Source organism: Myotis yumanensis, unplaced genomic scaffold (assembly GCF_028538775.1).
Source record: "Myotis yumanensis isolate MYYU_CA2020_CCGP unplaced genomic scaffold, mMyoYum1.0.hap1 SCAF_18, whole genome shotgun sequence".
Taxonomy (NCBI): domain Eukaryota; kingdom Metazoa; phylum Chordata; class Mammalia; order Chiroptera; family Vespertilionidae; genus Myotis; species Myotis yumanensis.
The window spans coordinates 23,938,057-23,962,392 of NW_027223769.1; the positions used below are offsets into that span (position 1 = coordinate 23,938,057).

The window sequence follows — 24,336 nt, forward strand, 5'->3', positions numbered from 1 at the left end:
TTGTCCTATCTTATTCTATATTTACATATTCTCTGCCTCGCTCTGTAAGAAACTGGGAACAGTTTAGGAAGCTAACTGAAATATTCACAAGGATGTTTTCAACCCTCTTCATATGTCCAAATGAGGAAGACTTGAAGTTTGGTTGGAATTATACAGGGGTGGGCAAAAAAGTATGTTTGAATTCAATGACCTCAGGAGGCGGTGGGGCTAACCCTGCAGGTCACTGACATTCAGGTTTCTTTACTGATTTTCCTTTTTTAAAAAATATGTTTTTATTGATTTTAGAGAGAGAGGATGGGAGAGGGATAGAGAGATAAAAACATCAATGAGAGAGAAACATCAATCAGCTGCCTCCCGCACGCTCCCTACTGGAATTAAGCCCCAAACAAGGCATGTGATCTGACCAGGAATCTAACCATGACCTCTTGGTTTATGGGTCAACGCCCAACCATTGAGCAACACTGGCCGGGCAGTTCACTGATATTCAAAGACTACAAGAATGTGTAAATAATGAAGGCCAGCAACTGGAGCATTTACTAGATTGTACCTAACTGCACTGTGCCATTGTGATATTCTTTTGCGTTAATAAAGCCATTGTAATAATCATAACCTGCATGTCTTTTTGCCATACAAACTGTAAACCTACTTTTGTCCACCACTGTGTATTTTTTTTTCATAATCAATTCATGCACTCATAAAAGATTATGAAGAGATTCTTTCAACAGCTCCTCGATAATGTATTCCAGTCTCTAGAGTTCTACATTTAATATGACTACATTAGATTATGTAATATACAATTTATATTACTGTGCTGGCCTAAAATTAATTCCGGTGTTACGACAGGGGAGGCTTCGTTAGCCTGCGAGCTAAGCAATTACTTCAGCTGATGAACTCACTTCCGCTGTGCTTAGCGGCAGAGCAGGGAGCTCTGGCCCCTCTACTACAGGAGACTCAGCCGTAATTTACTTTATATCCTAAAATTTTATCCCGTGTGCTCTCCAGATGAAACGTCCAATCCACTTTTTGTCTGTTAGCCTTCCTTCCAACATGCCTCTCCTCTTAACTTTGAAACACCAGCAGTAGGATATGAAATTGGCAGATGTGACTTTCTGAGAAGTGAAAAGAATGAATCTTGAGTTTATATTAGCTCCATGAGAAAGAGCAAACATGGCAATAATTCTGTCCTTTAAATGCTCAGGCAACGGCCTCTCAAGGCTGAATTCAAGGTTGGGCACAGCCAGTGAGGTTAAGCCCTGGCAATCCTCTTTCTGCCTTTTCCCCACTCCTAAACTATTGTTTTTAGGTGTGCTTATGGTATTGTGGCCATGTTAACTTTTTAAAGGTTCTGATCTTTTAGAAACAGACAATGAAGTATTTACAGATGAAATAATATGATGTATGGGGCTGGCTTCAAATCTTCTGGGGCAGGGAACAGGATCGATGAGGTAAGATTGGTCACGCACTGATAACCTGAAAATCTGAGGGAAGACAGTTCACGCTACCTACTGTTCTCTCTACTTGTACAAATGAATGAAAGCTTCCATAACAAAAGATATTTTTAACTAGAGGCCCAGTGCACGAATTTGTGCATGGGTGGGGGTCTGGATTGGGGTGGAGGGGGCCGATTGTGGGCTGGGCCAGCTGAGGGGAAGGGCCGCAGGCGGTTGGCCAGCTGGCCCCGCCCCCTGGTCAAACTGCTGGTTGAACTCCTGGTCGAGGGGACAATTTGCATATTAGCCTTTTATTATATCGGACACTTTCAGATGGCTCCCTATCCTACATTGTGTGATTCCTAAGACGCTCACTCTGCAGCCTTGTCTCCTACGCTCTTCGAGCAGCGTCCTCTGCTCCAGCCGCATGCCTTCTGTTGCCCAGCATGTTTCAGTGGCAGGGCCTTTGTACCTGCCCTCTCCCAGCCACACATCTTCCCTCAGATATGTGCATGGCTTGATTTAGTTTTCTGCTCAAATGTTACCTCATCAGACAAGTCTTCCCTGACTCTCCTATTGAAAGGAAACAGGACCCTCTCATCACTCTCTCTTCTCTATCAGGTCAATACCTGACATTAAATTATATGCATGTTTGTTTATTCATTGTGGAGCACAAGCTCCAGAAAGGCCCAAGTTTGTTCTGTTCTCCTAAGGATCCCAGCTCACAGAACTGGGCCTGGTGCAGAGTAAGTGAAAGAATATTACTCATTTTTTAATATATTTTTCTTGATTTCAGAGAGGAAGGGGGAAGAGAGAGAGAGAAACATCAATGATGAGAGAGAATCATTGATCAGCTGCCTCCTGAATTCCCCCTATTGGGGATTGAACCCGAAACCCAGGCATGTGCCCTTGACTGGAATCGAACCTAGGACCCTTCAGTCCCCAGCCCGACGCTCCATCCACTGAGCCAAACCAGCTAGGACAATATTACTTATTTTTAATATCTTTATTTGGGTATTAAAGTATCAAGAGTTCTTCATTAAGAGACTCCCCAACATCATCATATTAGCCTTATTATAAAATGATACTGATCAAGTCCAGAAAGCTAAAAAAGTAGTGACATGACTCAAGGATGACATGAAACAAAAATGGAGAGAAGCACTCCTCTTATATAAGACTCTCAGACATCTTTCTCTTGGCTGAAATGACAAGAAAGCTAACATCTAATATGCTTGTGACATAAAAAGATATTTGAGCCCTTTTTTATAAGCTTTTTGCTTTTATCATCTGTAGGCCATTCTCAAGTTGAGAACACATATTTATATTTTCTTGACATGAACTTTTACTTACCTATCTCACTTGACGAATATTTACTGCACACATCCTGTGTGTCAGGCACTGTGCTAGGCACTAGGATTACAGGGGTGACCCAGACAGAACTAGAGAGGGCCAATTCCAGGCAGAAAGAACACAAAATCCTTAACGTTTTTTTGCCAACAAACATTGTTGATTGTGGAAAATTTTATGATATCTAAACTTTAATTCAAAATGCTGGCAATATATTTCATTATTGCCATTTTAGATAACACTAAACATGTTAACATTTTCCTATTTTTCTTGGGCCATCATTTTTTAAGTTTCACAGTAACAAATCAGTAAAACAGTTTTGCCAATAAATTAGATGTTTTCTTAAAACATAACAACAATAAAATTGCATCACTTCACATTTTATTCGCTGTAGCCATTTCCCTATGATAACACTGTAGTTAAACACATGCTTCCTTAAGCCCAAGAAAGTACCCATTTTTGCTTTACTGCAAAAGCCTATTATTTTTCAAACACCTTTTCATAGTAAATATACAAATTTAAGAAGTCAAGAAAAATGCCAGGCTCCAGAATTTTGTGGTATTATGACAGCATTGACTATTATATTTCAACTAGAGGCCCGGTGCATGAAAATTCAGCCCAGCCTGCCCCCTCTCACAGTCCAGGAGCCCTCAGGTGCAGGAGGCAACCCGGCGATCAGGGGAAGGCGACGCCCTCATCACACCTCTGCTGCTGCCACTGCCGGCAGCACAAGCCTCAGCCGGCCCTGGCCAGCTGGGCAGCTGCCATTCAAGGTTTGCCTGCGCCTCAGGCCCGCCCTAGGCAGCTGGGGGGCTGAGGGGACTCGGGGACTCCAGAGGCAGGCGCCCCAGTGGGGCTGAGGAGACTAGGCACTGCCATCTTGTGGTTGTGGGCGCCGCCATCTTTGAGGGCGTGGCAGTCAATTAGCATATTCCCTCCTTATTGGCTGTGGGTGCCGCCATCTTTGCGATGGTGTAAGGGTCAATTAGCATACTCCCTCTTTATTAGATAGGGTGACATGTACACTAGGATTATTCGATTAATAACATATCCAATCATTATTTTAAAGTCTGTGTGAGAAGAGATAAGGAAAGCTGAAGTAAATTTGCTGCACCTGTTATCTGGCTATTTGGCATTCTTAACAAGTTCAATCCCTAGGAGGCCAGATTAATAGATGACAGGGGGAAAATGTGAATTGCATTATCATCTCTGACATACTAATATACATGGGTGCTGAAAATCCGATTGAAAGGGGACTGGCCTATTAAGCGATGGCACACTGCAATTTACATATCTCACCCTCCAGATGTGAGGAGGGTAAATGAGAATGGAGCGTGCTCAGATCAGCAGGGGATAAGGAGGGAAAATACATATGTACGGTGGCTATCAATTTGGCCAACTGAAGAAAAAATGACACAGTGAAAAGATGAACTTTTATTTTTCCTAAAATAAATCTGGCTCCAGTTAGTCCTCTGCTACATTCTGGAGCAGCACTAACGACAGCATGACTAACCCCAGCTGGCCATCCTGTGCATGGCCCTGTCGGCTTTCCAACCGTCAGAGTGGAAATGTGGATGCCCAGGGACTGGAAACACTGCTGATGGTGCAAGTGAAAGAGGATCTTTGCAGAAAAAACAAAGCAGAAGTAGCAGCAAGAGCTTCTCCACACACACGCCATCAGTCTTAGTCAGCAAAAGGAGAAATCACTATGCCCTTAGAAAAACAAATCCTGTAAATCATATTATAGCTTCGAGCCCATATCCAAAACAAAATCTTAATGTACGCAAAATGAGATCATTGCATTTCTCTAGGGAGCCATTATTCTCATTTTATGCCTCTGCATACACGCTTGTAGCCTTTGATAACTTTCAAATACTTAGAAGAAGAAACAGTAAAACAGCAGTTAGAATTTATCCAGGGGTTTCCCAGCAAACACGCAATGTTGGTGAAATGGAATGGTAATAGGGAGTAAAAAACCTGGGAGTAAAATAAGCAGCCACAAAATATAGCCAAGTAGTAATCCTCAACGGGATGTTAGCATTCCATATTTATAAGGTAAATACACATGTGCATAACATACATTTCAATTATGTATTTGCTGTGTAGATAAGCAGTAATAAAAACTCTCTTTTCTTTCAGCCTTTGATTGGGGAAAACTTAAATCATATACAAAGAACACATATACAAAGAATAGTATAACACATCCCACGTACCCATCACCAGATTCAACAATTACTAATATCCTGCCACTCTGGCTTTCTCTATACCTCAATCCATCTCCCCCTCTACTATTATTATATGTCTATAGTTTCAAGGTAAAGTTTGGATATATTGGAAAGCATAAGTATTAAATGTGCAATTTTGACAAATGAGTTTATCCACACAACCCACACACCTATCACAATCTAGAACAGCAGTTCTCAACCTGTGGGTCGCAACCCCTTTGGGCATTGAACGACCCTTTCACAGGGATCACCTAAGACCATTGGAAAACACATATATAATTACATATTGTTTTTGTGATTAATCACTATGCTTTAATTATGTTCAATTTGTAACAATGAAATTGGGGGTCACCACAACATGAGGAATTGTATTAAAGGGTCGCGCCATTAGGAAGGTTGAGAACCACTGATCTAGAACATTCCACCTCCTCAGAAAGTCCTATGTGTCCTTTTCTCGGGCAGACTACCTGCAGGGAGAACAATGCTTATCCAACAGAAGACATATTTTTTCCAGCACAGAAAAAAAAATTAAGGAAAGCCAACTCCTCAGGTCCAGCAAGCTTTCTATTGCAAGATGCACAAAGGCTTATAATCGGCTTATGCTCGGCTTCCTACAGAAATGTCAGTGTGGGAATTTGACACCCAAACTAAATCCAGGTGCTGTTCTCTTATCAGTTACTATTCAGATGTAGAGCCTCAAGGAAAAACAAGGACTTCGATCACACTTAACAAAGGACATTACTTCTGGAGCTATTTATCTTTTCCTTTATTTCAACAGGACCCCAAACAAAATGCCAGGTCCACAAGCACAGCCCGAGAAATAGTGATGTTACAAATGGGCAAAGTAAGAATTGCAGTGTTATTTATTATAATGGAATTTCGAACCACTCGCTACAGTGATACATACTTGGCAGATCACATTTTAAATTCTCCATCCCTGCTCTCCAGAAAAGTAGAAACATTAGCAATAAACAAGAATATGGGGAATGACATTGACAGCAGCTAATAAGTATTAGTGATGGAGCAGCAAGGATTTAAATCTAGTTCTCTTGGACCCCGTTATGCCCTTTTTGATTCCAGCCATATTGACATGTCACGAACACTATTTAATAAAAGGCTAATATGCAAATCGACTGAACGGCGGAAATGAATGGTCTCTATGACGCTCACTGACCACCAGGGGACAGATGCTCAATGCAGGAGCTGCCCCCCTGGTGGTCAGTGCACTCCCATAAGGGGAGCGCTGCTCAGCCAGAAGCCCTGAGCCAGGTTCACGGCTCTGCGAGCGCAGCAGTGATGGCGGGAGCCTCTCCCACCTCCACAGCAGTGCTAAGGATGTCTGACTGACAGCTTAGGCCAGTGATGGCGAACCTTTTGAGCTCAGCGTGTCAGCATTTTGAAAAACCTTAACTTAACTCTGGTGCCGTGTCACATACAGAAATTTTTTGATATTTGCAACCATAGTAAAACAAAGACTTATATTTTTCATATTTATTTTAGATATTTAAATGCCATTTAACAAAGAAAAATCAACCAAAAAAATGAGTTCGCGTGTCACCTCTGACACGCGTGTCATAGGTTCACCATCACTGGCTTAGGCCCATCAGTCGGACATCCCTGAAAGGCTCCCAGACTGCGAGAGGGTACAGGCCGGGCTGAGGAACGCCCCCCCTCCCCGCAAGCGCATGAATTTCGTGCACCGGGCCTCTAGTTATATATAACCTGATATTTTGTTATGCCTATTTAAACCTTATTTTTTGTCCTAACTCCTTTGATCATGCAGGTAAAACCCATAAGTCCTCACTTTGGTCCATATAAAGGAAAATTCAACCCACAGTTTTGTGCTCTTGGAGAAGGGCTAGAGAGGAAGCCTCCTCTCTCAGTCCCCCTTAGCTGGTCCTTCCTTCTGGGAGGAACTGGAATTCCTTCAAGCGAGGAGAGCCTAAGGATGGGTTAGATTCCCCACCGCTCCGTGGTGCTCAGGGGAAATGGCCTCTTTTTGAATTCAGGCTCTTTCCATCCTGCCTGTGTACACATACTCTAAGCTATAGCTTCTCCACTCCTTGGACGGAGCTATCAGTGAGGTCAGCCCTTCACCAAGGCCCAGTTATCTACCAATCTTTTCCAGGCAAAAGGAGGAAGCCCCTTCTAGGCCTTAGGTCTGGCCACATTTTTTACCATTAATTAGACTGATACTGTGATCAATATTTGGATCTTAGGTCTCTTTCCTAAACTAGTTAGAATCTGGGGCGGAGGAATGTAATAGCTAGGATCCCAAACTTCCAAGAAGCCAGAGTCTTTATCCTTTGCCTTAGCTCGCCACATCTGGACCACACCTTTGTCTTTTTGGTATCCCTCTAACTGTACAGTCAAATATAAATATGCTGAGGTAGGTGCTGGGGGAGAAGGGAGAGGAGGGGTTAGAAGGATTACCCTTCTTTACATCCTGGCTACTTACAGCTCATATAAGCCCTCAACACTCCTTGACAATTGTATGCTCATTCCCAGTAGAATGCCATTCCCTCCTCTCGCCCAGTCTTATTACTCCTCTCATCACCACCACCAACAACAGTGACACCATCAACACCACCACCACCAATACCATCAACAACAGCAATATCACTACCACCACCACTACCACCACCACCGAAACCATCAACAACACAACTACCACCATCAAACCAATATCACTACCACCAACACCACAACCAATACAGCTAATACCCCTACTAACAATACCAATACCAACACCAACGCCAAAACCAACCACCACTTCCTTAATGCCTGAATTGCAAACTGCTAGTGAAAGCATGCAACCAATTTCTTGCCAGCACTGCCGTTACCTTGTTCTCCTCTGGAGTGAAGAGGATTCGGAATATGGATGGCACTCCTGGAGCTACTTTGTGGCCAATGTCTTTAGGGCTGATTACTTTAAAGTACGGTGAGCTTTCCTCAATAACTTTCACCATCCTTGGAATCTGCAAGAAAAACATAGAGCGATGACTGTGCGTGTGAAAGCGCAGAAGGGAAAGTGCAGGCCTCGTAGGTAAACATGAAATCTCCATCTACCACCCGCTAGCCAGGCGACCTTGGTCAGGTCTCAACTTCAGTTTCATCAACTGTAATAGGAGATGACAGGCCCTACCTCTATCCCAGTGTCTTACACAAAGTAAGCACTCAATGTATTTTAACTTTAAATTTCATGAACATTATTATCACTCATTTTATTGTTATTTTAAGTCTTTGTTCATTTTATTATTTAAATGTGACTATCTTCAGAGACCAAGAATGCGACTGCCAAGACCGTACTCACACAGCCGAGTTGAGCTGGACATCTGAGAATTGCTCTGGGAGAAGAAACCACACTTGCTGCACTCCTGCTATGGACCCTCACTGCGCATGAGGTGTCACTCAACCCTTCCAATCAACTTTGAGCTACACTATGACCCCCTTTCTACAGATAAAGAACCAGGCACTGGCCCTATTGCCGCAGCTTCACCGAGCAAGGGTGTTCAAGTCAAGTCCCAGCCTAACTCCGCCTTCCTCTCTATGAGACTGTCCTAAGTAAACACCACTGGGAAGCAAGAACAAAGAAAACAGTATAACGTCCCCAAGGCCAGTCTCCCAACAGCTTCAAACAGTTTTATTCTTTTAAAGTCTTATTTCTCTGCCTTGCTTGCCTTGCCTAGAGTAGTAGCTCTATCTCAGTTAGCCCAAGCAATAAAGGAAATGCACTTACGAGGAGAATGAGGGTGGTCAGGGGTGGAGGTTCTAGGGACGCTAGGAAAGGGAGACAGGATTGTTTTTTTAAAGACTGAAGTGGGCAGAAGGAAAGTTAACTATAGTCAAGTCTGACTCAGATGCCTCAGGTGAAAAGGGAGGGGAAAAAGACCTCCCACCACCTCTCAAAGCTGTCACCAGATGGGAAAGGGGAGAAGAAATGCAAAGAGAATTCAGAGGGTGAAGAGATAAGGAAGAGATGTGTGCAAACTCACAGAGATAAGGGAAATGTGCCCTGACATTTATGATGTGTTAAGTGATACTGTGTAAGCTTGCTGGGAATACTTTAATAACAGCATAATTGTGAACTAAAAACTAGGAAGGAAAACAACAGTAACACTAATATAATAATAATAAAAGTAATAATGGCATAGTGCTTACGACATGACAAGCACTGAACTGCATACACTCGGTATCTCATTCACTATTCCGAACAACCTTTTGAGATGGGTATTAGGATTATCCCCATGGCCCATGACTTGCCCAAGGTCTGCAGCTGGGAGACAACTGGAATCTGAACCCAGATCTGTCTGCCTCTGGAGTCTGGCTGATTATTATTGTATCCAAAGTAGAATCATGTTGTGGCTTGTGGAGTGTTCATGGCTTACTTTCAACTTGTGTGTTTGAGAGAGAGAGAGACAGATAATGACCAAACAGGCTATGTCTTTTTGCATTCCGTGCCAGTGAGGAAGCCAATAAAAGGTGAGTGGCACGGTGCTCAAATAGATCTCAGTGGTTCCTTAAGTGTCCATGAACCTAGGAAGTAGAGAAGTAGGCTTATCTCAGGCATTTAGTATAAGAAAGGGCCCTGGGAGTAACTTGCCCAGAAACAAGCCTGCCTGGCAAGGGGAAATCTGTCTGCTTGTTGCTGGGTGAATTTCCCTAGATGAGAACCATCCTTTCATGGGGTCCAACCCTCTAGCAGCATCTTACCAAGAGCTCTCGGGTTATCCATGAGAATTGAGTGACCTTTGGCAGTAAAACTTACACATGCCCCTTATCATTGACTTGTCCATATAAACCAACTGGCATGCCTTTCTTGTTTAAGGCCAGGGAAGAGTGGCCCCAACTAGCCCTCAACCTAATGAAGACTTAGACTATCTCCTCTCTGGCTTTCAAAGCCTAAGAAAACTCAGGCAAAAGTTAAAAAAAAAAAAAAGTAATGTAGAAAGGGAAAAAGAGAACTGGAAGTGAGAAACTAAATTATTTGGCAGCCCTATATGAAAAGAGAGAGTCCTAAAGTCTATGCAATATATCTCTTCTTAAGGTCTAGGAACATAATCCTGAACACCTGGGTTCTTTTTCTTCTCTGTGCCTACACTTCAGCTTCTATTCCTTGAGCTTCTCTTGCTAACACTCCTGCAGCAAAAAACAAAATATGCCCTTTTTCTCCAGGGTCTGGCTTTGCTGTCACTAAATCATCCCACTGATCTTTGAAGCATCACTGATTCATTTAATGAGCTACTGTGCCAAATATACCTGCAAGTCTTCCCATTTGCCTTGGATTCTTGCATAGTCTTTACTTATCTTCCCTTGGTTAGTGAGAATTTGCCTCCACATTCTTAGATTCTATAAGTATTTTTACTTGTCTTTACACCTTAACTTTAGCATCTCTCAGAGACCTTTCCTCCCTATCTGACTACTTTTCATACCGACCTGTGCTTTATGCTGACCTCCAGCCTAATTCGTTTTTTTTTTTCCATAATCATTATATGTCAAGGAAATCTTCAGGCATTTAGTATCTTTTTAAAAAATAAACCCTAATTATCTCTGAAGAAAAAGGCATAGGATGGAGAAGAAATCCTCAGTTGCAACCACAAAGTGACAAGGTATAAACAGTGAGAGAAGCTGCCCAAAGCTATCTGTAAACAAAAAATCTAAAGTCTTCTGAGGTAAAAAGAGGGAGAAAGAAAAGGGGGAAAGAGATATCCATTTTTTTTTAATTAAAAGAAAATACAATTTGTAGAATATAATAGCATTGGCTGAATAATCGCAATTCAGATGAGTTTACACCTTCAATTAGGGAGGCTCTAAAGCAAAGTATGTAAGCATGAATAGTAATCACCCTGTCTTAAATGAAAGCCTAGCCCACTGGTCACACATGAGAACTTCATGACATTCATCTAGCCAATCCTTTATTCAAGAAAACGTTAGTGCATGTCGGGCGCTTTCTGTTTGTTGGGCACTGCCCAGGGATTGAACATACCTATAGCAACAAACCAACCAACAGAGTCTTGTCTTCATTAAGCCTACAGTCAATGGGTATGTTTTCATCTATTTTCCTAGGTCTTAAAGAATTTATCTAAGATCCTACATGATCCCAATGTAATTTGCTCCTTCTTATGTATCCATGAAAGATATAGCCATCGCATCAAACATACTCACTTTGTCATTGTTCCTCAAAACCAATGGAACTTCATAGACTTCGCAGGGAGTGTAGTTCTGAAATATAATTTCTGATGGAAAGGGCTGGAATAATGCCTGGTCCAGGTCAATATCTGAAAACTTTAGTTGAAAAAGTAAATTAATCATAGAATCACACAATGCAAAAATGATTAGGGAAAATAAGAAAAGACTATATAGGTCTATGAATATTAATACTAACAACAAAAGGAACACTCAAAAAGGGGTGATTACTATAAACAATAATTGGTATAATTGTTAAGGTTATTTCATCAACTTCTTTAATACAAAACAAGAAGTTTTGGTCCTCATTTAAAAAATAGGGGCTAGCTTTCTGCTTTCAGCTCAGAGGAGGCTTAGGTACAACTTTCTTTGGTCCAAATTCCAGGTTCATCGGGCACCAGTCGCCTCCAACATGCTGCCAAAATGCAACCCCAATGAGGTCCAAGTCATATACTTGAGTTGCACCAGTGGGGAGGTCAGTGCCATGTCTGCCCTGGTTCCCAAGAGAGGCTCCCTGGGCCTGCCTCCAGAAAATATTTGCTAATGAAATCGCCAAAGCAGCAGGTGATTGGAAGGGTCTGAGGATTACAATGAAACGGACCATTCAGAACAGACAGGCCCAGGTGGAGGTAGTACCTTCTGCCTCTGCCCTGATCATCAAAGGCCTCAAAGAACCTCCAAGAGATAGAAAGAAGCAAAAAACATTATGTACAGTAGACATTGATGAGATTGTCAACATTGCAAGACAGATGCAGCACTGATCTTTAGCCAGAGAACTCTCTGGAACCATTCAAGAGATCCTGAGGACTGCCCAGACTGTGGGCTGCAATGTTGATGACATCATAGATGACATCAACAGTGAGGCAGTACAATGCTATCTGGATAGTTAAGAACTACAGCGGAAAATACTTCAATTAAACATCATTTATAAATAAACTAGAGGCCCGATGCACGAAATTCGTGCAAGAGTAGGCCTTCCTTCCCCCGGCTGCCAACATCGGCTTCCCTCCAGCACCCGGGACCTGGGCTTCCCTCGCAGCCCTGGCTTCATCAGGAAGGACATCCGGTCTAATTAGCATATTATGCTTTTATTATTATAGATAATAGAGACTAATTAGAACACTAATCCAAAACTTCCATTTCTGGTAATGATGAATAAGGTAATTTGTACCAATTCTACTATGAGAATAACAAAAAAATGTTATGTCAGCAAAAACCTCCTTGGAGGCACTAAAGAGCTAAAAAGATGGTATAATCTAATATTGGAACTATGAATTACCTCAAACTAATAGCCTGTATACCATCCAACAAGTTCTGAGTACTGCCATATTTCCTTAAAAATCCAGAATATTCCATGATGCCCTGCAATTTTATGGCTGTACCCTGAGGCATCTTGAAACACATTTTGAAAACCAAAAATGTAAGCATCCACCTCAGTAATTTAGAAAATCAATAGCAAACATCTATAATAATAAAAGCAAAATATGCAAATTGACCAAAAGGCTGAACAGCAGAACAACTGTCAGAGGACCTTCTGGACAAAGCCAGGGCAGCGAGGGCCGAGGCAGCCGGGGCTATGAGGGCCAAGCCCCTTGCACAAATTTCATGCATCGGGCCTCTAGTTAAAAAATAAAAACCCAAACTAATAAAAAAAGAGATAACAAAAACAATAGCAGAAATTAATGAAATGGAAAGTAACTATACTATATAACAACAAAGCCAAAAGGTGTCTTTAAAAAGGCTAATAAAATTAATAAAATACCTAGTGAATCTGATTTAAAAAATAAGACAGAAGGTACAAAGAGCTCATTAGATAATGAAAATAGGGACATTACTACAGAACCTAAACGAAGGAAGATAATAAATGGATATTATGTCAATAAATGTGAAAAGTTAGATAAAAAGTAAAAATTCCTAGAAAAATACAATTTATCAAAATTAGCACAAGACGAAATAGAAAGTTAAAATAGTTCTATGCCTATTAGAGATTGTGAATTTGTAAGTAAAACCTTTCATAAAGAATATTCTGGCCCTAATAACTTTACAAGCAAATTCTAGCAAACATTTAAAGAAGATGTGACTCAAATATTATAAAAATTCTACATAAGGAAAGAAAAACAAAAATTAAATATCTTCCAACTCAATTGATGATGTTAACATAACTGTCATAAACCTAAGAAAGACAGTAGGAAAAGGGAAAAATTATAGGTCAATGTTACTCATGAACCATAGATTCAAAAAAGAAACAAAACATTAGCAAACTAAAACCCACAATTTCTAAAAGGAATAATACATCATGACTACGTTGGGTTTATCTCAGAAATTCAACATTCAAAACTGATCAAAAAGAAACAAAATTGTCATTTTCCCCAGAAGAAAAAATTGTTTATTTAGAAAATTCAAAAAAACCAACTAGATGAAATATTGGAATTAATCCATGATTTATCAAGGTCACTAAGTATAAGATCAACATACAAAAAATAATTATACTTCTATATACTATCTAGGAACATTTAAGAAATTAAATTTATAAACAATACCACTTAAAGTAGCATCCCAAAACATAAAATACATAGGAATAAGTCCAATGAAACATATATAAGACCTTTCTCCAAACAAACTAAAATATCACTAAGAATTTTTAAAGACCTACAAGAATACAAGAATATATATCATGTTTATGAATTGAAAGACTCAATACTTTAAGAATGTCAACTACTCCCCAAATTGATATAAAAATCCATGCAATCCAATAAAAAATTCCCAGTAAATTTTTTTGAAATTAAAAAGGTGATTATAAAATTTATCTGGAAAAGCAAAGGATACCTCAGTTGCAGGTTCCCCAGCCCTGGTAGCGGCCAGTGCAGGAGGTGACCAAAGAAGTTGTATGCATATATTCATAGTCTATAGATACAAACAATGGGTGCTGAAGATCTGGGGGGGGGGGGGGGGCAGGGGTGGGCCAGAGAGGGTCAAAGGGGGAAAGGAAGGGGACATATATAATACTTTCAACAATAAAGAATTCAAAATAAATAAATAAAATAGAAAGAATGAGTTTTATTAGAAATACACATACATAAAACTCAAAGTAAGGGACACAGAAGATAACCTGGTATATGTAACTACAATAAATGAAAATGAACAGAAAGTTAAAAATGGATTAGAGGACACATAGAAGATGTAGAAGGGCAGACAAAGAAGGTCCAACATGTTCATAATTGATATTCCTAAGGAAAGGAACCCAAAATGGCATGAACAAGAACACTTTCTAGAAATAATACAAAGGTACAACCTAATGAAATTATTGGACATTAAATAAAAATAAACAATCTTTGGGCATACAACCTAAAAGATTAAAATATCTATCTTTTATCTTGGGGAAAAATCAAGCTGGCTTCATATGTCATTATTTAAAGCCAAAATGTTGTGAGGAAAATGCTTGCAAAGCTCTTATGGAAAAAATATGTGACCCAAGAATTTTATACCTAACAAAACTGCAATTCATTAGAAAGGCCACAGGCAAATATTATCAAACATATAAAACCAGGGGAATCATTTCCATAAGCTCTTCTTGAAGAAGTTAGTAGAGGATGACTGTCATCCAACTAAGAGAAAAATGAAACTCCTGAAAATAAAGTAAAAATAACCAGCAGGGTTGAGAAAAGAAAGAGAAGATGAGATGTACTATACTTCTTTCCTCATTCTTCATAGCAGGAGTCAAAATACATTAAAACACACACAAAAGTAGTATATATAGAAAAACACACACAGTCTGGTCCTAGTTATGCTATGGGAAAGGAGCAAATAGCCCTTAATTAGGATAAATTAGCTTTGGGAAAAGCCATGTTCCCTGCCCTCAAAGTTAGAGTGTGGTTATGGGGAAGAGAATAAATAATAATTAAAGCTAGGAGGGCTCAGAGGAAAAGGAAATTTTTATGTAGATCCCTTCACTGACAGGGGAGGCAAGTGGTATTTTAGCAAGAGCAGAGCAAAAGAGCCTCAGGGACTCATTCATCATGCAGAAAATAAGCCTGAAAAACTCTCTGGGAGAGTGAGGAACCCTCTGAGAGGAGGTTGATCTCCAGTAGTTCAACTGATGGAAGTTCATACCATAATTTCTACATAAAAAGTGAAGCATATAATTCAAGAAGTTAATTAAAAAGTAAGAAACAAAGACTTCACTTTATAATGATATGCTCCTAAAACCTAGAATATATGGTTTATATTAAAATATAAAAACATGTTAGAATAACTATTCTTTAGAGACTAAAACATTTGTTATTGGAATCTAGAGGCCCGGTGCATGAAAATTCATGCACTAGGGTGGGGAGGGTCCCTCAGCCGGACCCCACGCCCTCTCACAATCCAGGAACCCTAGGGGGATGTCCACCTGCTGACTTAGGCCAGAGAGCAGGCCTAAGTGGCAGTTGGACATCTTTAGCGCTGCCTAGGAGGAGGGAGAGGCTCCCACCACCACCGCTGTGCCTGCGGCTGTCAGCCTGGCTTGTGGCTGAGCGGAGCTCCCACTATGGGAGCAAACTGACCACCAGGGGACAGCTCCTGCGTTGAGCTTCTGCCCTCTGGTGGTCAGTGCGCATCATAGAGACGGGTTGTTCCCAGTCATTCCACCTTTAGGGTCAATTTGCATATTACCCTTTTATTATATAGGATGAGCCAGAATATACAACAAATGCCTACTTTAATAATTTCACTTTCATTTCTTCTAGTGATGACAGCTCAGGTAAGGAGGGATTTCTTGTGCTAAGAAGATAACTTAATGAGGCTTGGCTAATATAATTCTTGGAATTATTCCTAATCTGCGAACAATAGTGTCCAGAAGTAGCTAAGAAAGAAATGTGAGTAGTCAAAAGTTATTTGTACTAATTGACTGTAATTCTCTCCATATCAAATCTCGGTATCAAGATCAACAGAGGAAGAAAAGAATGTGTTAAGCAAACAAATAACAGATTAGCCCAGAAAAAAATAACTATTACTTAGTGACTGTTAGCATTATGTTAAAGAATGTTCACATTATGCCCTGGCCAGTGTTTCTCTATGGTTAGAGCATCTCCTGTGCACTGGAGGGTCAGAGGTTCAATTCTCGGTCAAGGGCACATACCTGGGTTACAGGTTTGATTCCCAGCTCTGGTCAGGGCATGTGGGGGAGGCAACCAATCAATGTATCTATTTCACGTCTCTCTTTCTCTCTGTGTTCCTCCCTCCTTCCCTCCCTCCCTTCCTCTCTCCCTCCCTTCCCCTCTCTTTAAAAAAGCAATGGGGATTAGGGGGGGGCGGTATGTTCACATTATACCAGTGCCTACTTTCCATGCTAGTAAGACAAATGCTAGTAAAACAGAAAGTAGCTACCTTTTGATGTGTTGCTTCCCCCATATCTAAAAGTTCGATGATCTGTGGTCGGCACATCAACCGTGTATTTGACAGTCTCTGTTCTGTGGTCAGGGACATTTCCTTCAGGAACTCCGACGGTGTTAGCTAGAATTTAAAACAACAGGAGCCAAAGATTCATAAATGGCTACCCTGAAAAAGTGTTTTCATAAGTTCCAGTAATGAATAATTTGTGTTTTCAGCTTTCAGGATAATTCTGGAATGCCACTAAGTTCCCTTATAAAATATTTAAAGTAACTAAATAATACAAGAGAAGTAGCCATGTCCTTTTGAGCTCTTTGCAAGTAATTTGAAATGACAGGTAGTTACTGTTTCCTTATGAGCTTGAAGGAGTCACACAAAGGAACTTGGGGAGTCGGGGGGAGGGAGGGAGAGGGAGTCAAGATATTGCACAGGAACATGTCCAAAGAGCTTAACATTTATGCTGAGAAGAGGCATCTGAACATAAAGCCCTAACTTTCTAAAATCACTTCCAGGCTTCAGAGGTAAGTTTGAAACACATCTATTTCTCAGCTGAAATTACAACGTCAACTATCAGGTTAATTCAGGTTAAAGAGTAACCATACAAAATGGACAGGATTCAGGAAGTGCGGTTACACTGCTTAGAAACAAGTTTGAACTTTTTAGAAATCACACAAGTGCATTTAGACCTTGGTTTAAAAGAGATCTAAGCCAATCATCAGCTCTGGCAGCCAGTCCTATTCACATACCCAAATGAGAACACAAAATGCTTTGGACACTTTCTAAAGTTAGGAGGGGAAGAAAATGTAACCTACCGTTTATCATTTAAATAACGGAAAAAGGGCTTAGTTATCCAGGACCAGTCACTATTACGCAGTGGTTGTTGTGCTGGGATGTTTACGTTATTTCCAGAACCTACTTTATTTGACTGATTGATTGGTTGGTTGATTGAATTATAGGAAAGTGTTTTTTAAATTAAATTTGTAATTTTAAGATTTACATGCAGTTTAGTTGTAAGAAATAATACCAAGAGGAACCAGGTACCATTTGCCCAGTTTCCCCCAAAGTTAGTGTCTTGCAAAACTATCGTACAGTATCTCAACCAGGATATTGACACTGATACGGTCAAGATGCAGAGCATTTCCATCACCCAGGGCCCACTTTAGCTGCAAGGAGTTCATAGTCATTGGCAGCAACATAATGCTTCAGTATATGCCAAGACTTTGAAATACAATCACAGTAATATAATTTAGCTGATTTGTTTTGCCTTGGGTTAAAAATCAATGCTTTTCAAATTCCCTATGAAATTATTTTCTGTGATTTAATCCATTTAAATGAAGGTATTATTTCTAATACAGCTTCTAACTTGGTTTTTTAAGGGTTTTTTTTTTTTTTTTATTGGAACCCATATTAGAATTCTAAAATGTTAAGAGGTATCAGCTGGGCTGTGATTTAAATAAAAATAACAAAGTTGAGCCCTGGCCAGGTTGCTCAGTGGTTAGATTGTTGGCCAGTGGATCGAAGGGTTGTGGGTTTGATTTCCAATCAATGGCATGTGCCTTGGTTGCAGGTTCCTGGTAGTGGCACGGCGGGAGGCAACCAATTAATGTGTCTCTCTCACATCAACGTTTCTCTCTCTCTCTCCTCCCTCCTCTCTCCTTTTCACTCTCTCTGGAAATCAATGGAAAAATATCCTTCTCAGATGAAGATTAAGTAATAATAATAATATAGTCTTATAAGCAAAAAAGTCAGGAGTTACCTTAAATATGAAACCATAACCACCACAAACGAAAATAATATATTATATTTTTCTAATTAAAATGTAACTTGAGACCCCTTTATTAAAATGCCGTGAATACTATATCTAACACTGTAAGTTGTTATTGAAATTTTTTATAGCATGTAGTTTATAATTCAATTCTCACCAAATCATTATAATTCATTAACAATATAAATATTTTTAATATTGAATGTCAACTGTTATTTTAAAATAAAATATATAAATATTTTCATTTTAAAGGAAAGAAAAATCATACATTTTTCCTAAAATACAGTCATTATTTTAATATTCTATGTTCTACATACATTTACGTACTTATTTATGTCTAAGAACACTTGATCTACTAGTATGTTATACTCTGTTTTGATTTGTTTGTTTTTTTCACTACAACTGGAGGTTTCCATGTGACTTGGTTTTCTCAGATTATCCTAAGACACATGATGTTTTATACTCTGTATAAATAACAAGAAAAATCACCTCAAAAAAAAAAAATATTCTATGTTCTACAAATATACAAACGAAAATAACTCTTGCCAATTAACAGGTTAATAGAGTGTTCAGGTTAAAACCTGTAAAATTCTGATATTTGCTTGCTTTTTAACTACACAAATGACAGCTTCATAGCGTTCAACTAAATATTTGGAAAACCTAATAATTTGCTTTCATAGTCTTATTTCAACTGCTTGACTTAAGCATTTCAAGCCTCTCTTTCAATGCATGCAATTTCAAAAACTTCTGAGCCTCTAAGAGGTGCCTCTGCTCTGCAACGATTCTCTCTCAGATTCTCATAATGCCAATTAGCAGCTGTCATCCTCCTGAGGCGACTACATTAGGAATTTTACACTGAGATTCTCTGATACATTACCATTTGGTTGACATCTTCTTCTTTAACCACCCTTGGACTCAGGGGTGGCAAAACCTTGCTTTGGAATCCTTTGAGCATTCTGACTAACCCCATCTGAACAGCCCCCATGGACTCCTCAAGTCTTCTACTTGTCATTTTTCGTTATTTCCTTTGCTCACCTAAGAGTGAAGAAAAAAAAAAGTTTGAGAACAAATACAGTTAATTCCTGAATACAAGTCACTATTTTTTTTATTTTTAAACTTTTTCAAATACAGGAAGGTTTAAAAATACTGATCTTCAAATATATATCAAATTCTTGGAACAAATACCTTAACCAAAGGAGTCTATTCCATGTAACCAGTCTAAACTTAGCCTTACCTCAAAGCTTACAATCCCTTTTAGAAAATCCAAGTGATTCTGGGCAAAACAGAAGACATGAAAATACAAACAGTTCTTACATTTTGGCACTTTTATCTTTCCTAGATAAGTAAACACTAGTCAATAAATATATTCATCAATTGCTATTTTATCTGCTATTTTATCAATTTGACAATTGTCTCTCATGATATCTTTCAAACAGAAAAAACATAAGGGTTTAGGTCTTCACAGCTGGGCAGAGACTCAAAAAAAGGCAGCATGAGATGAGATGGGAAATGGGAAGTTCCAAGAAAAGTTGCAATGCTTGGTCATAAATAAGGCATTAAACAGCCACCCAATACCTACAAATCAAAGAAATATGACATCTCTCCTTCGCATATCCTTCTTTATACTTCTGGCAGGACACCTGCAACTTTGGGAGCCATTTATGACTAAGTAGGGATTTCTGTTTTCAGTAATAGCAGGCTAAGTTATTCACCCCTTTACCAAAACATAACAAACAAAAATCCTAACTAAAAATGCTTGATACAACATCAAATAAAAAACCTTAAAATCATTAAAAAGTTCACAAGACAGTAAGGCATTACCAGACCAAAATGGAAGGGGAAAAGGTGCATACAGGAAAACAAATTTGAATGAAAAGTAATAAGGTACATTGAAGTAAAGCAGTAAAACACCAAGAAAATAAATATAAAATTTTAAAAAAGGAAAAAAGATTATAAAGAACAAATGATTGAAATAGAAGACAAAGAAGGTCTAACATGCTGGAGCCCATGAAGAAGAAAAATAAAGTACTGAAATGGAACTAATATTTAAAACTATAATCCAAGATCATAAGGGACCATTAGGTAACCAAGAAAACTGACCCAGAATGATAAACTCTGAGTCATATCTTAGCAAAACTATCAGACTTTAAAAAATTTTTTAAACTTCTGATAGACTCCATGCAAAAAAAACCCAACAAAACAACAACAACAACAAAAACTAAAATAACTTACAAGGACAAGAGAATGAGATTCATTGAACTTTGAGAAAGCAACCTGCGACATGGCAAAACAGAGGAGCAACATTTTCCCAAAACTTTAACATATGTAAGCCAAGAATTTTATATGCATCAAAGCTCTTCTTCAATTATTAAGACGACAGAAAAGGAATTTTGAACATGCTAAAACTCATGTGAAGTTGTTCCCTTCTTGAGGAATCTACTAGAAAGTAGGCTTCATCCAACCAAAAGGTGATTGGACTGGCAATGAACATTTCCTGTGTTTGATTATAGAGCGAAGATTAAAATGAAGTTGAGGACACAAGGAGAAGATTAGAATTTAAATATTATATTTTCAATCTATTCCAAAGTTGTAACATGAGGTTTACTCTTCCCAAGCTTCAGTTTCCTCCTCCTATAATGGAGTAACAAATTGCCCCACAACTTTGTAGTTAAAAAAAATATTTTTTTAATAAATAAATAAAATTTCTCATTTCTTACAGTTTCTATGATTCAAGACATTGAAAGAGTCTGGGCTAGGTGATTTGGGTTGGGGTCTCTTATGAGGTTGCAGTCAAAGATGGCAGCAAGGGTTAAAGCCACTTTAAGGCTTGATTAGAGCAGGAAAATCCACCTCTGATAGGGCTCACTCGACCTACAGGTTAGTCCTGGCTGTTGGTAGGAGACCTTGGATCCTCTCCTCGGGGCTGCTCGAGTGCCCTCGTGGCATAATGACTAGCTACACCTCCAGGGCAAGCAGTCCAAGAAACGGTGGGAGAAGCCACAGTGTCCTTTGTAACCACAGAAGTCACACGCCTCACTTAGGCAACATCTGCTGGTCACATAGATCAGCCCTAGTCCATGTGGGAGAGGCCACATAAGGATGTGACTACCAGGAAGTGAGGACAATTGGGAGTCAGCGCGAAAGCCAGCTACCACATTCACCACATTCATTTATTATGAAGATTAAGTGAAATAACGTTTGTAAAGTACTTCATAGTACCTGTTCTTAGTGTTATTATTAGCATAAAATTTGGTTTAAAAAAAAAAACTGAAAAGACAAAAATTCTATTCAATGACAGCCTGCTCTCTGGAAGTAAAGGTATGAAACTTGATGTGTCGTCAACTTGTGCCAAGTTGAGGCACAAGTGAGGGCAGGGGCAGTTATACTCTGGGATGTTGATATTTCTTTCTCCCAAAATACCACGTTAGCAGGTAAATATCACAGAAAATAATAGGGAAGATGCTCAAGTAAATGCAACACGACTTTTGTTGTCAGTGAGGGGTTCTCTGGGCACTCGGCAGGAAAAGATTAATTTTTACTTCTTCATCCTGCTTCCTCTTCTGATTTTCTCCTGTTTCTAAAGCTGCCATGCTCCTTCGTTTCCTATTAATTTGATCTCTTTTCAATTGGATTACTTCAGATTTCCCAGGTTTCACAGCGGCCTCTGCTCTCTTCCCCTTGAAATGCTTCCTGAAAACAATCTGTTTCTGCAGGACGTGTGACTTATTACATCTGAGGCACATAAAAGAGACAAATTTCAGAAAGGATCCTCTTATTTGACTCATGTTGAAGAAAAGAAAAATGAAGATGAATTTTGTTCTGGCCACCAAGTCCAATGTGGGGAGGTGGGGGGGGGGGGGGGCGTCCCCACACCAACAAGCAATTCTCAGGACATCAGCTGGTGTCCTACAATTCAACTCAGATGCCACAAGTTAAGAATCCAGTCCTACGAGATTGCCCCAAAACCGCGCCGCCACCCCCCCCCCCACTTCAAATGCCAGCTGAAAGCCCAGGTTGTCACCTGTACTTCTAGCCAATGGCTATAAAGCAGAGGTTCCCAAGACCACCGCCCCAGGTTCAATTAGTAGAGTGGCTCCCAGACCTCAGAGAAACATTCTACTTGCTGGATTACCGTTTATTATAAAAGGATATAACTTGGGAACAGACAGACAGAAGAGACGCATAGGGTAGGGTATGTAGGAAGGGGCTGGGAGTTTCCATTCCCTCTCCAGGGGGTCCACTCTCTCCCCAGATCTCATCCTGCTGGTCAACTCCTTTGAGGTTTTTATGGAGGCTTTGTTTCATAGGCATGGATGATTAAGTCACAGGCCATTAGCAACTGATTCAACCCCCAGCCTCTCTACAATCCCTGGACTGAAAGTTCCAACCCTCTAATCACAGGGTTGATTCTCCTGCAACCAGACCCCACCCGTAGGTGAGTTTCAAAAGTCACCTCATTAACGTGACAAAAACACCTTTATTCCACAAGAGAGTATAGGGGCTGGAGGTTGAATCAGTTGTTAGTGGCCTGTGACTGAATCATCCATGCCTATGAAACAAAGCCTCCATTATGTTCACAGCAGCACAATTTACAATCAATAAGATTTGGAAACAGCCTAAGTGTCTGCCCATGAGCAGATGAGTGGATTAAAAAACTGTGGTACATCTACACAATGGAATACTATGCTGCTGTAAAAAAGAAGGAACTCTTACCATTTGCAACAACATGGATGGAACTGGAGAGCATTATGCTAAGCGAAATAAGCCAGTCGGAGAAAGATAAATATCACATGATCTCACTCATTTATGGAATATAATGAACAACATAAACTAATGAACTAAAATAGATCCAGAGACACAGAAGCATTGAACAGACCATCCAACCTCAAGGGAAAAGGAAGAAGTAGGGTGGAGGAAAAAGGGAGGGGATATCAACCAAAGGACTTTGGATGCATGCATATAAGCATAACCATAACCCATGGACACAGTCAATGGGGGGGAGGGCGGGGAATGAGGGCATGTGCAGGGCGGGGGGGGTGGGGGGACTAGTGGGGAACGGTCAATGGGGGAAAAAAGGATTCATATGTAATACTTTAAACAATAAAAAATTTTAAAAAGAAAAAAAACACCTTTATCACTCTCAATAATGAGGAAATTGCAAGGGTTTTATGAGCTCTGTGCCAGAAGGCTTATGAAGACCAGATTCATATTTCTTATTATAAATCACAATATCACAAGATGTACAGTGAAAACTGATCTTTCCTGGGCCTCAAATTACAAAAAGAACTGCTTCTCCACAGGGAAATGTCAGATGCTGGAGGCTTGTTCAAATTGTAGAAGCTTCCAGACAAGACACAGGCAGGAGAAAAGTCAAGACAGGCCACTCCAGGGCCATACGGGAAGATGCCAATGACAGGAACAGATGGAGCCATAGGCACAGAAAGGACGTATTGTTACTTGTGAGCCCCAATTCATATCACTGTCAGGACTTATCCCAAGAATCTACAAGTGTTATAATTCTACAATAGATTACTTTCTCACAAGGGAATTCAGGGTGTTATCTTTCAATTTAATAAATAATAGAGTACAGTTAGTCCCCCCTTATCAGAGGGAGATGCACTCTAAGACCTCCAGTCTGAAACTGCAAATAGTACCAAACCCTCCACATACTGTGTGTGTTTTATACATACACACGTACCTTTTTCACTTAAAGGAAGCATTTTACGACTTCCCTTTGGCATAGCCAAATTACCGGCATCATTACTTTTGCACTTTGGAGCCATTATTAAAGTAAAATGAGGGTTACCTGAACACAAGTACGATGATACTGCTACAGTCAATATGGTAACCCAGGCAGCCACAAGTGACTAATGGGCAGGGAGCATAAACAGTGTGGAGACACTGGACAAAGGGATGATTCATGTCCTGATGAGACATGGAGATTTTATCTCAGAACGGTACACATTTAAAACTTATTTTTTAAAAATTATAAATTGTTTAATTCTGGAATTTT

General features: G+C 39.8%; 1 protein-coding gene and 1 pseudogene across 4 annotated transcripts in view; one reads left to right on the forward strand and one right to left on the reverse strand.

Annotated features, from left to right (window-relative positions):
* Positions 1-24,336, reverse strand: part of HYDIN (HYDIN axonemal central pair apparatus protein) — a 298,798-nt gene that overhangs the window by 260,593 nt on the left and 13,869 nt on the right. For all 4 annotated transcript variants that reach the window (XM_070397848.1, XM_070397849.1, XM_070397847.1 and 1 more), the window contains exons 2-5: positions 19,201-19,358; positions 16,556-16,681; positions 11,168-11,287; positions 7,846-7,980 (exon numbers count right to left, since the gene is read on the reverse strand). In XM_070397848.1, the coding sequence (XP_070253949.1) occupies positions 7,846-7,980; positions 11,168-11,287; positions 16,556-16,681; positions 19,201-19,335 (516 nt within the window). In that variant the 5' untranslated portion in view covers positions 19,336-19,358. The remainder of the gene's footprint in view (positions 1-7,845; positions 7,981-11,167; positions 11,288-16,555; positions 16,682-19,200; positions 19,359-24,336) is intronic.
* On the forward strand, positions 11,601-12,078 carry LOC138997280 (large ribosomal subunit protein uL11 pseudogene; annotated as a pseudogene).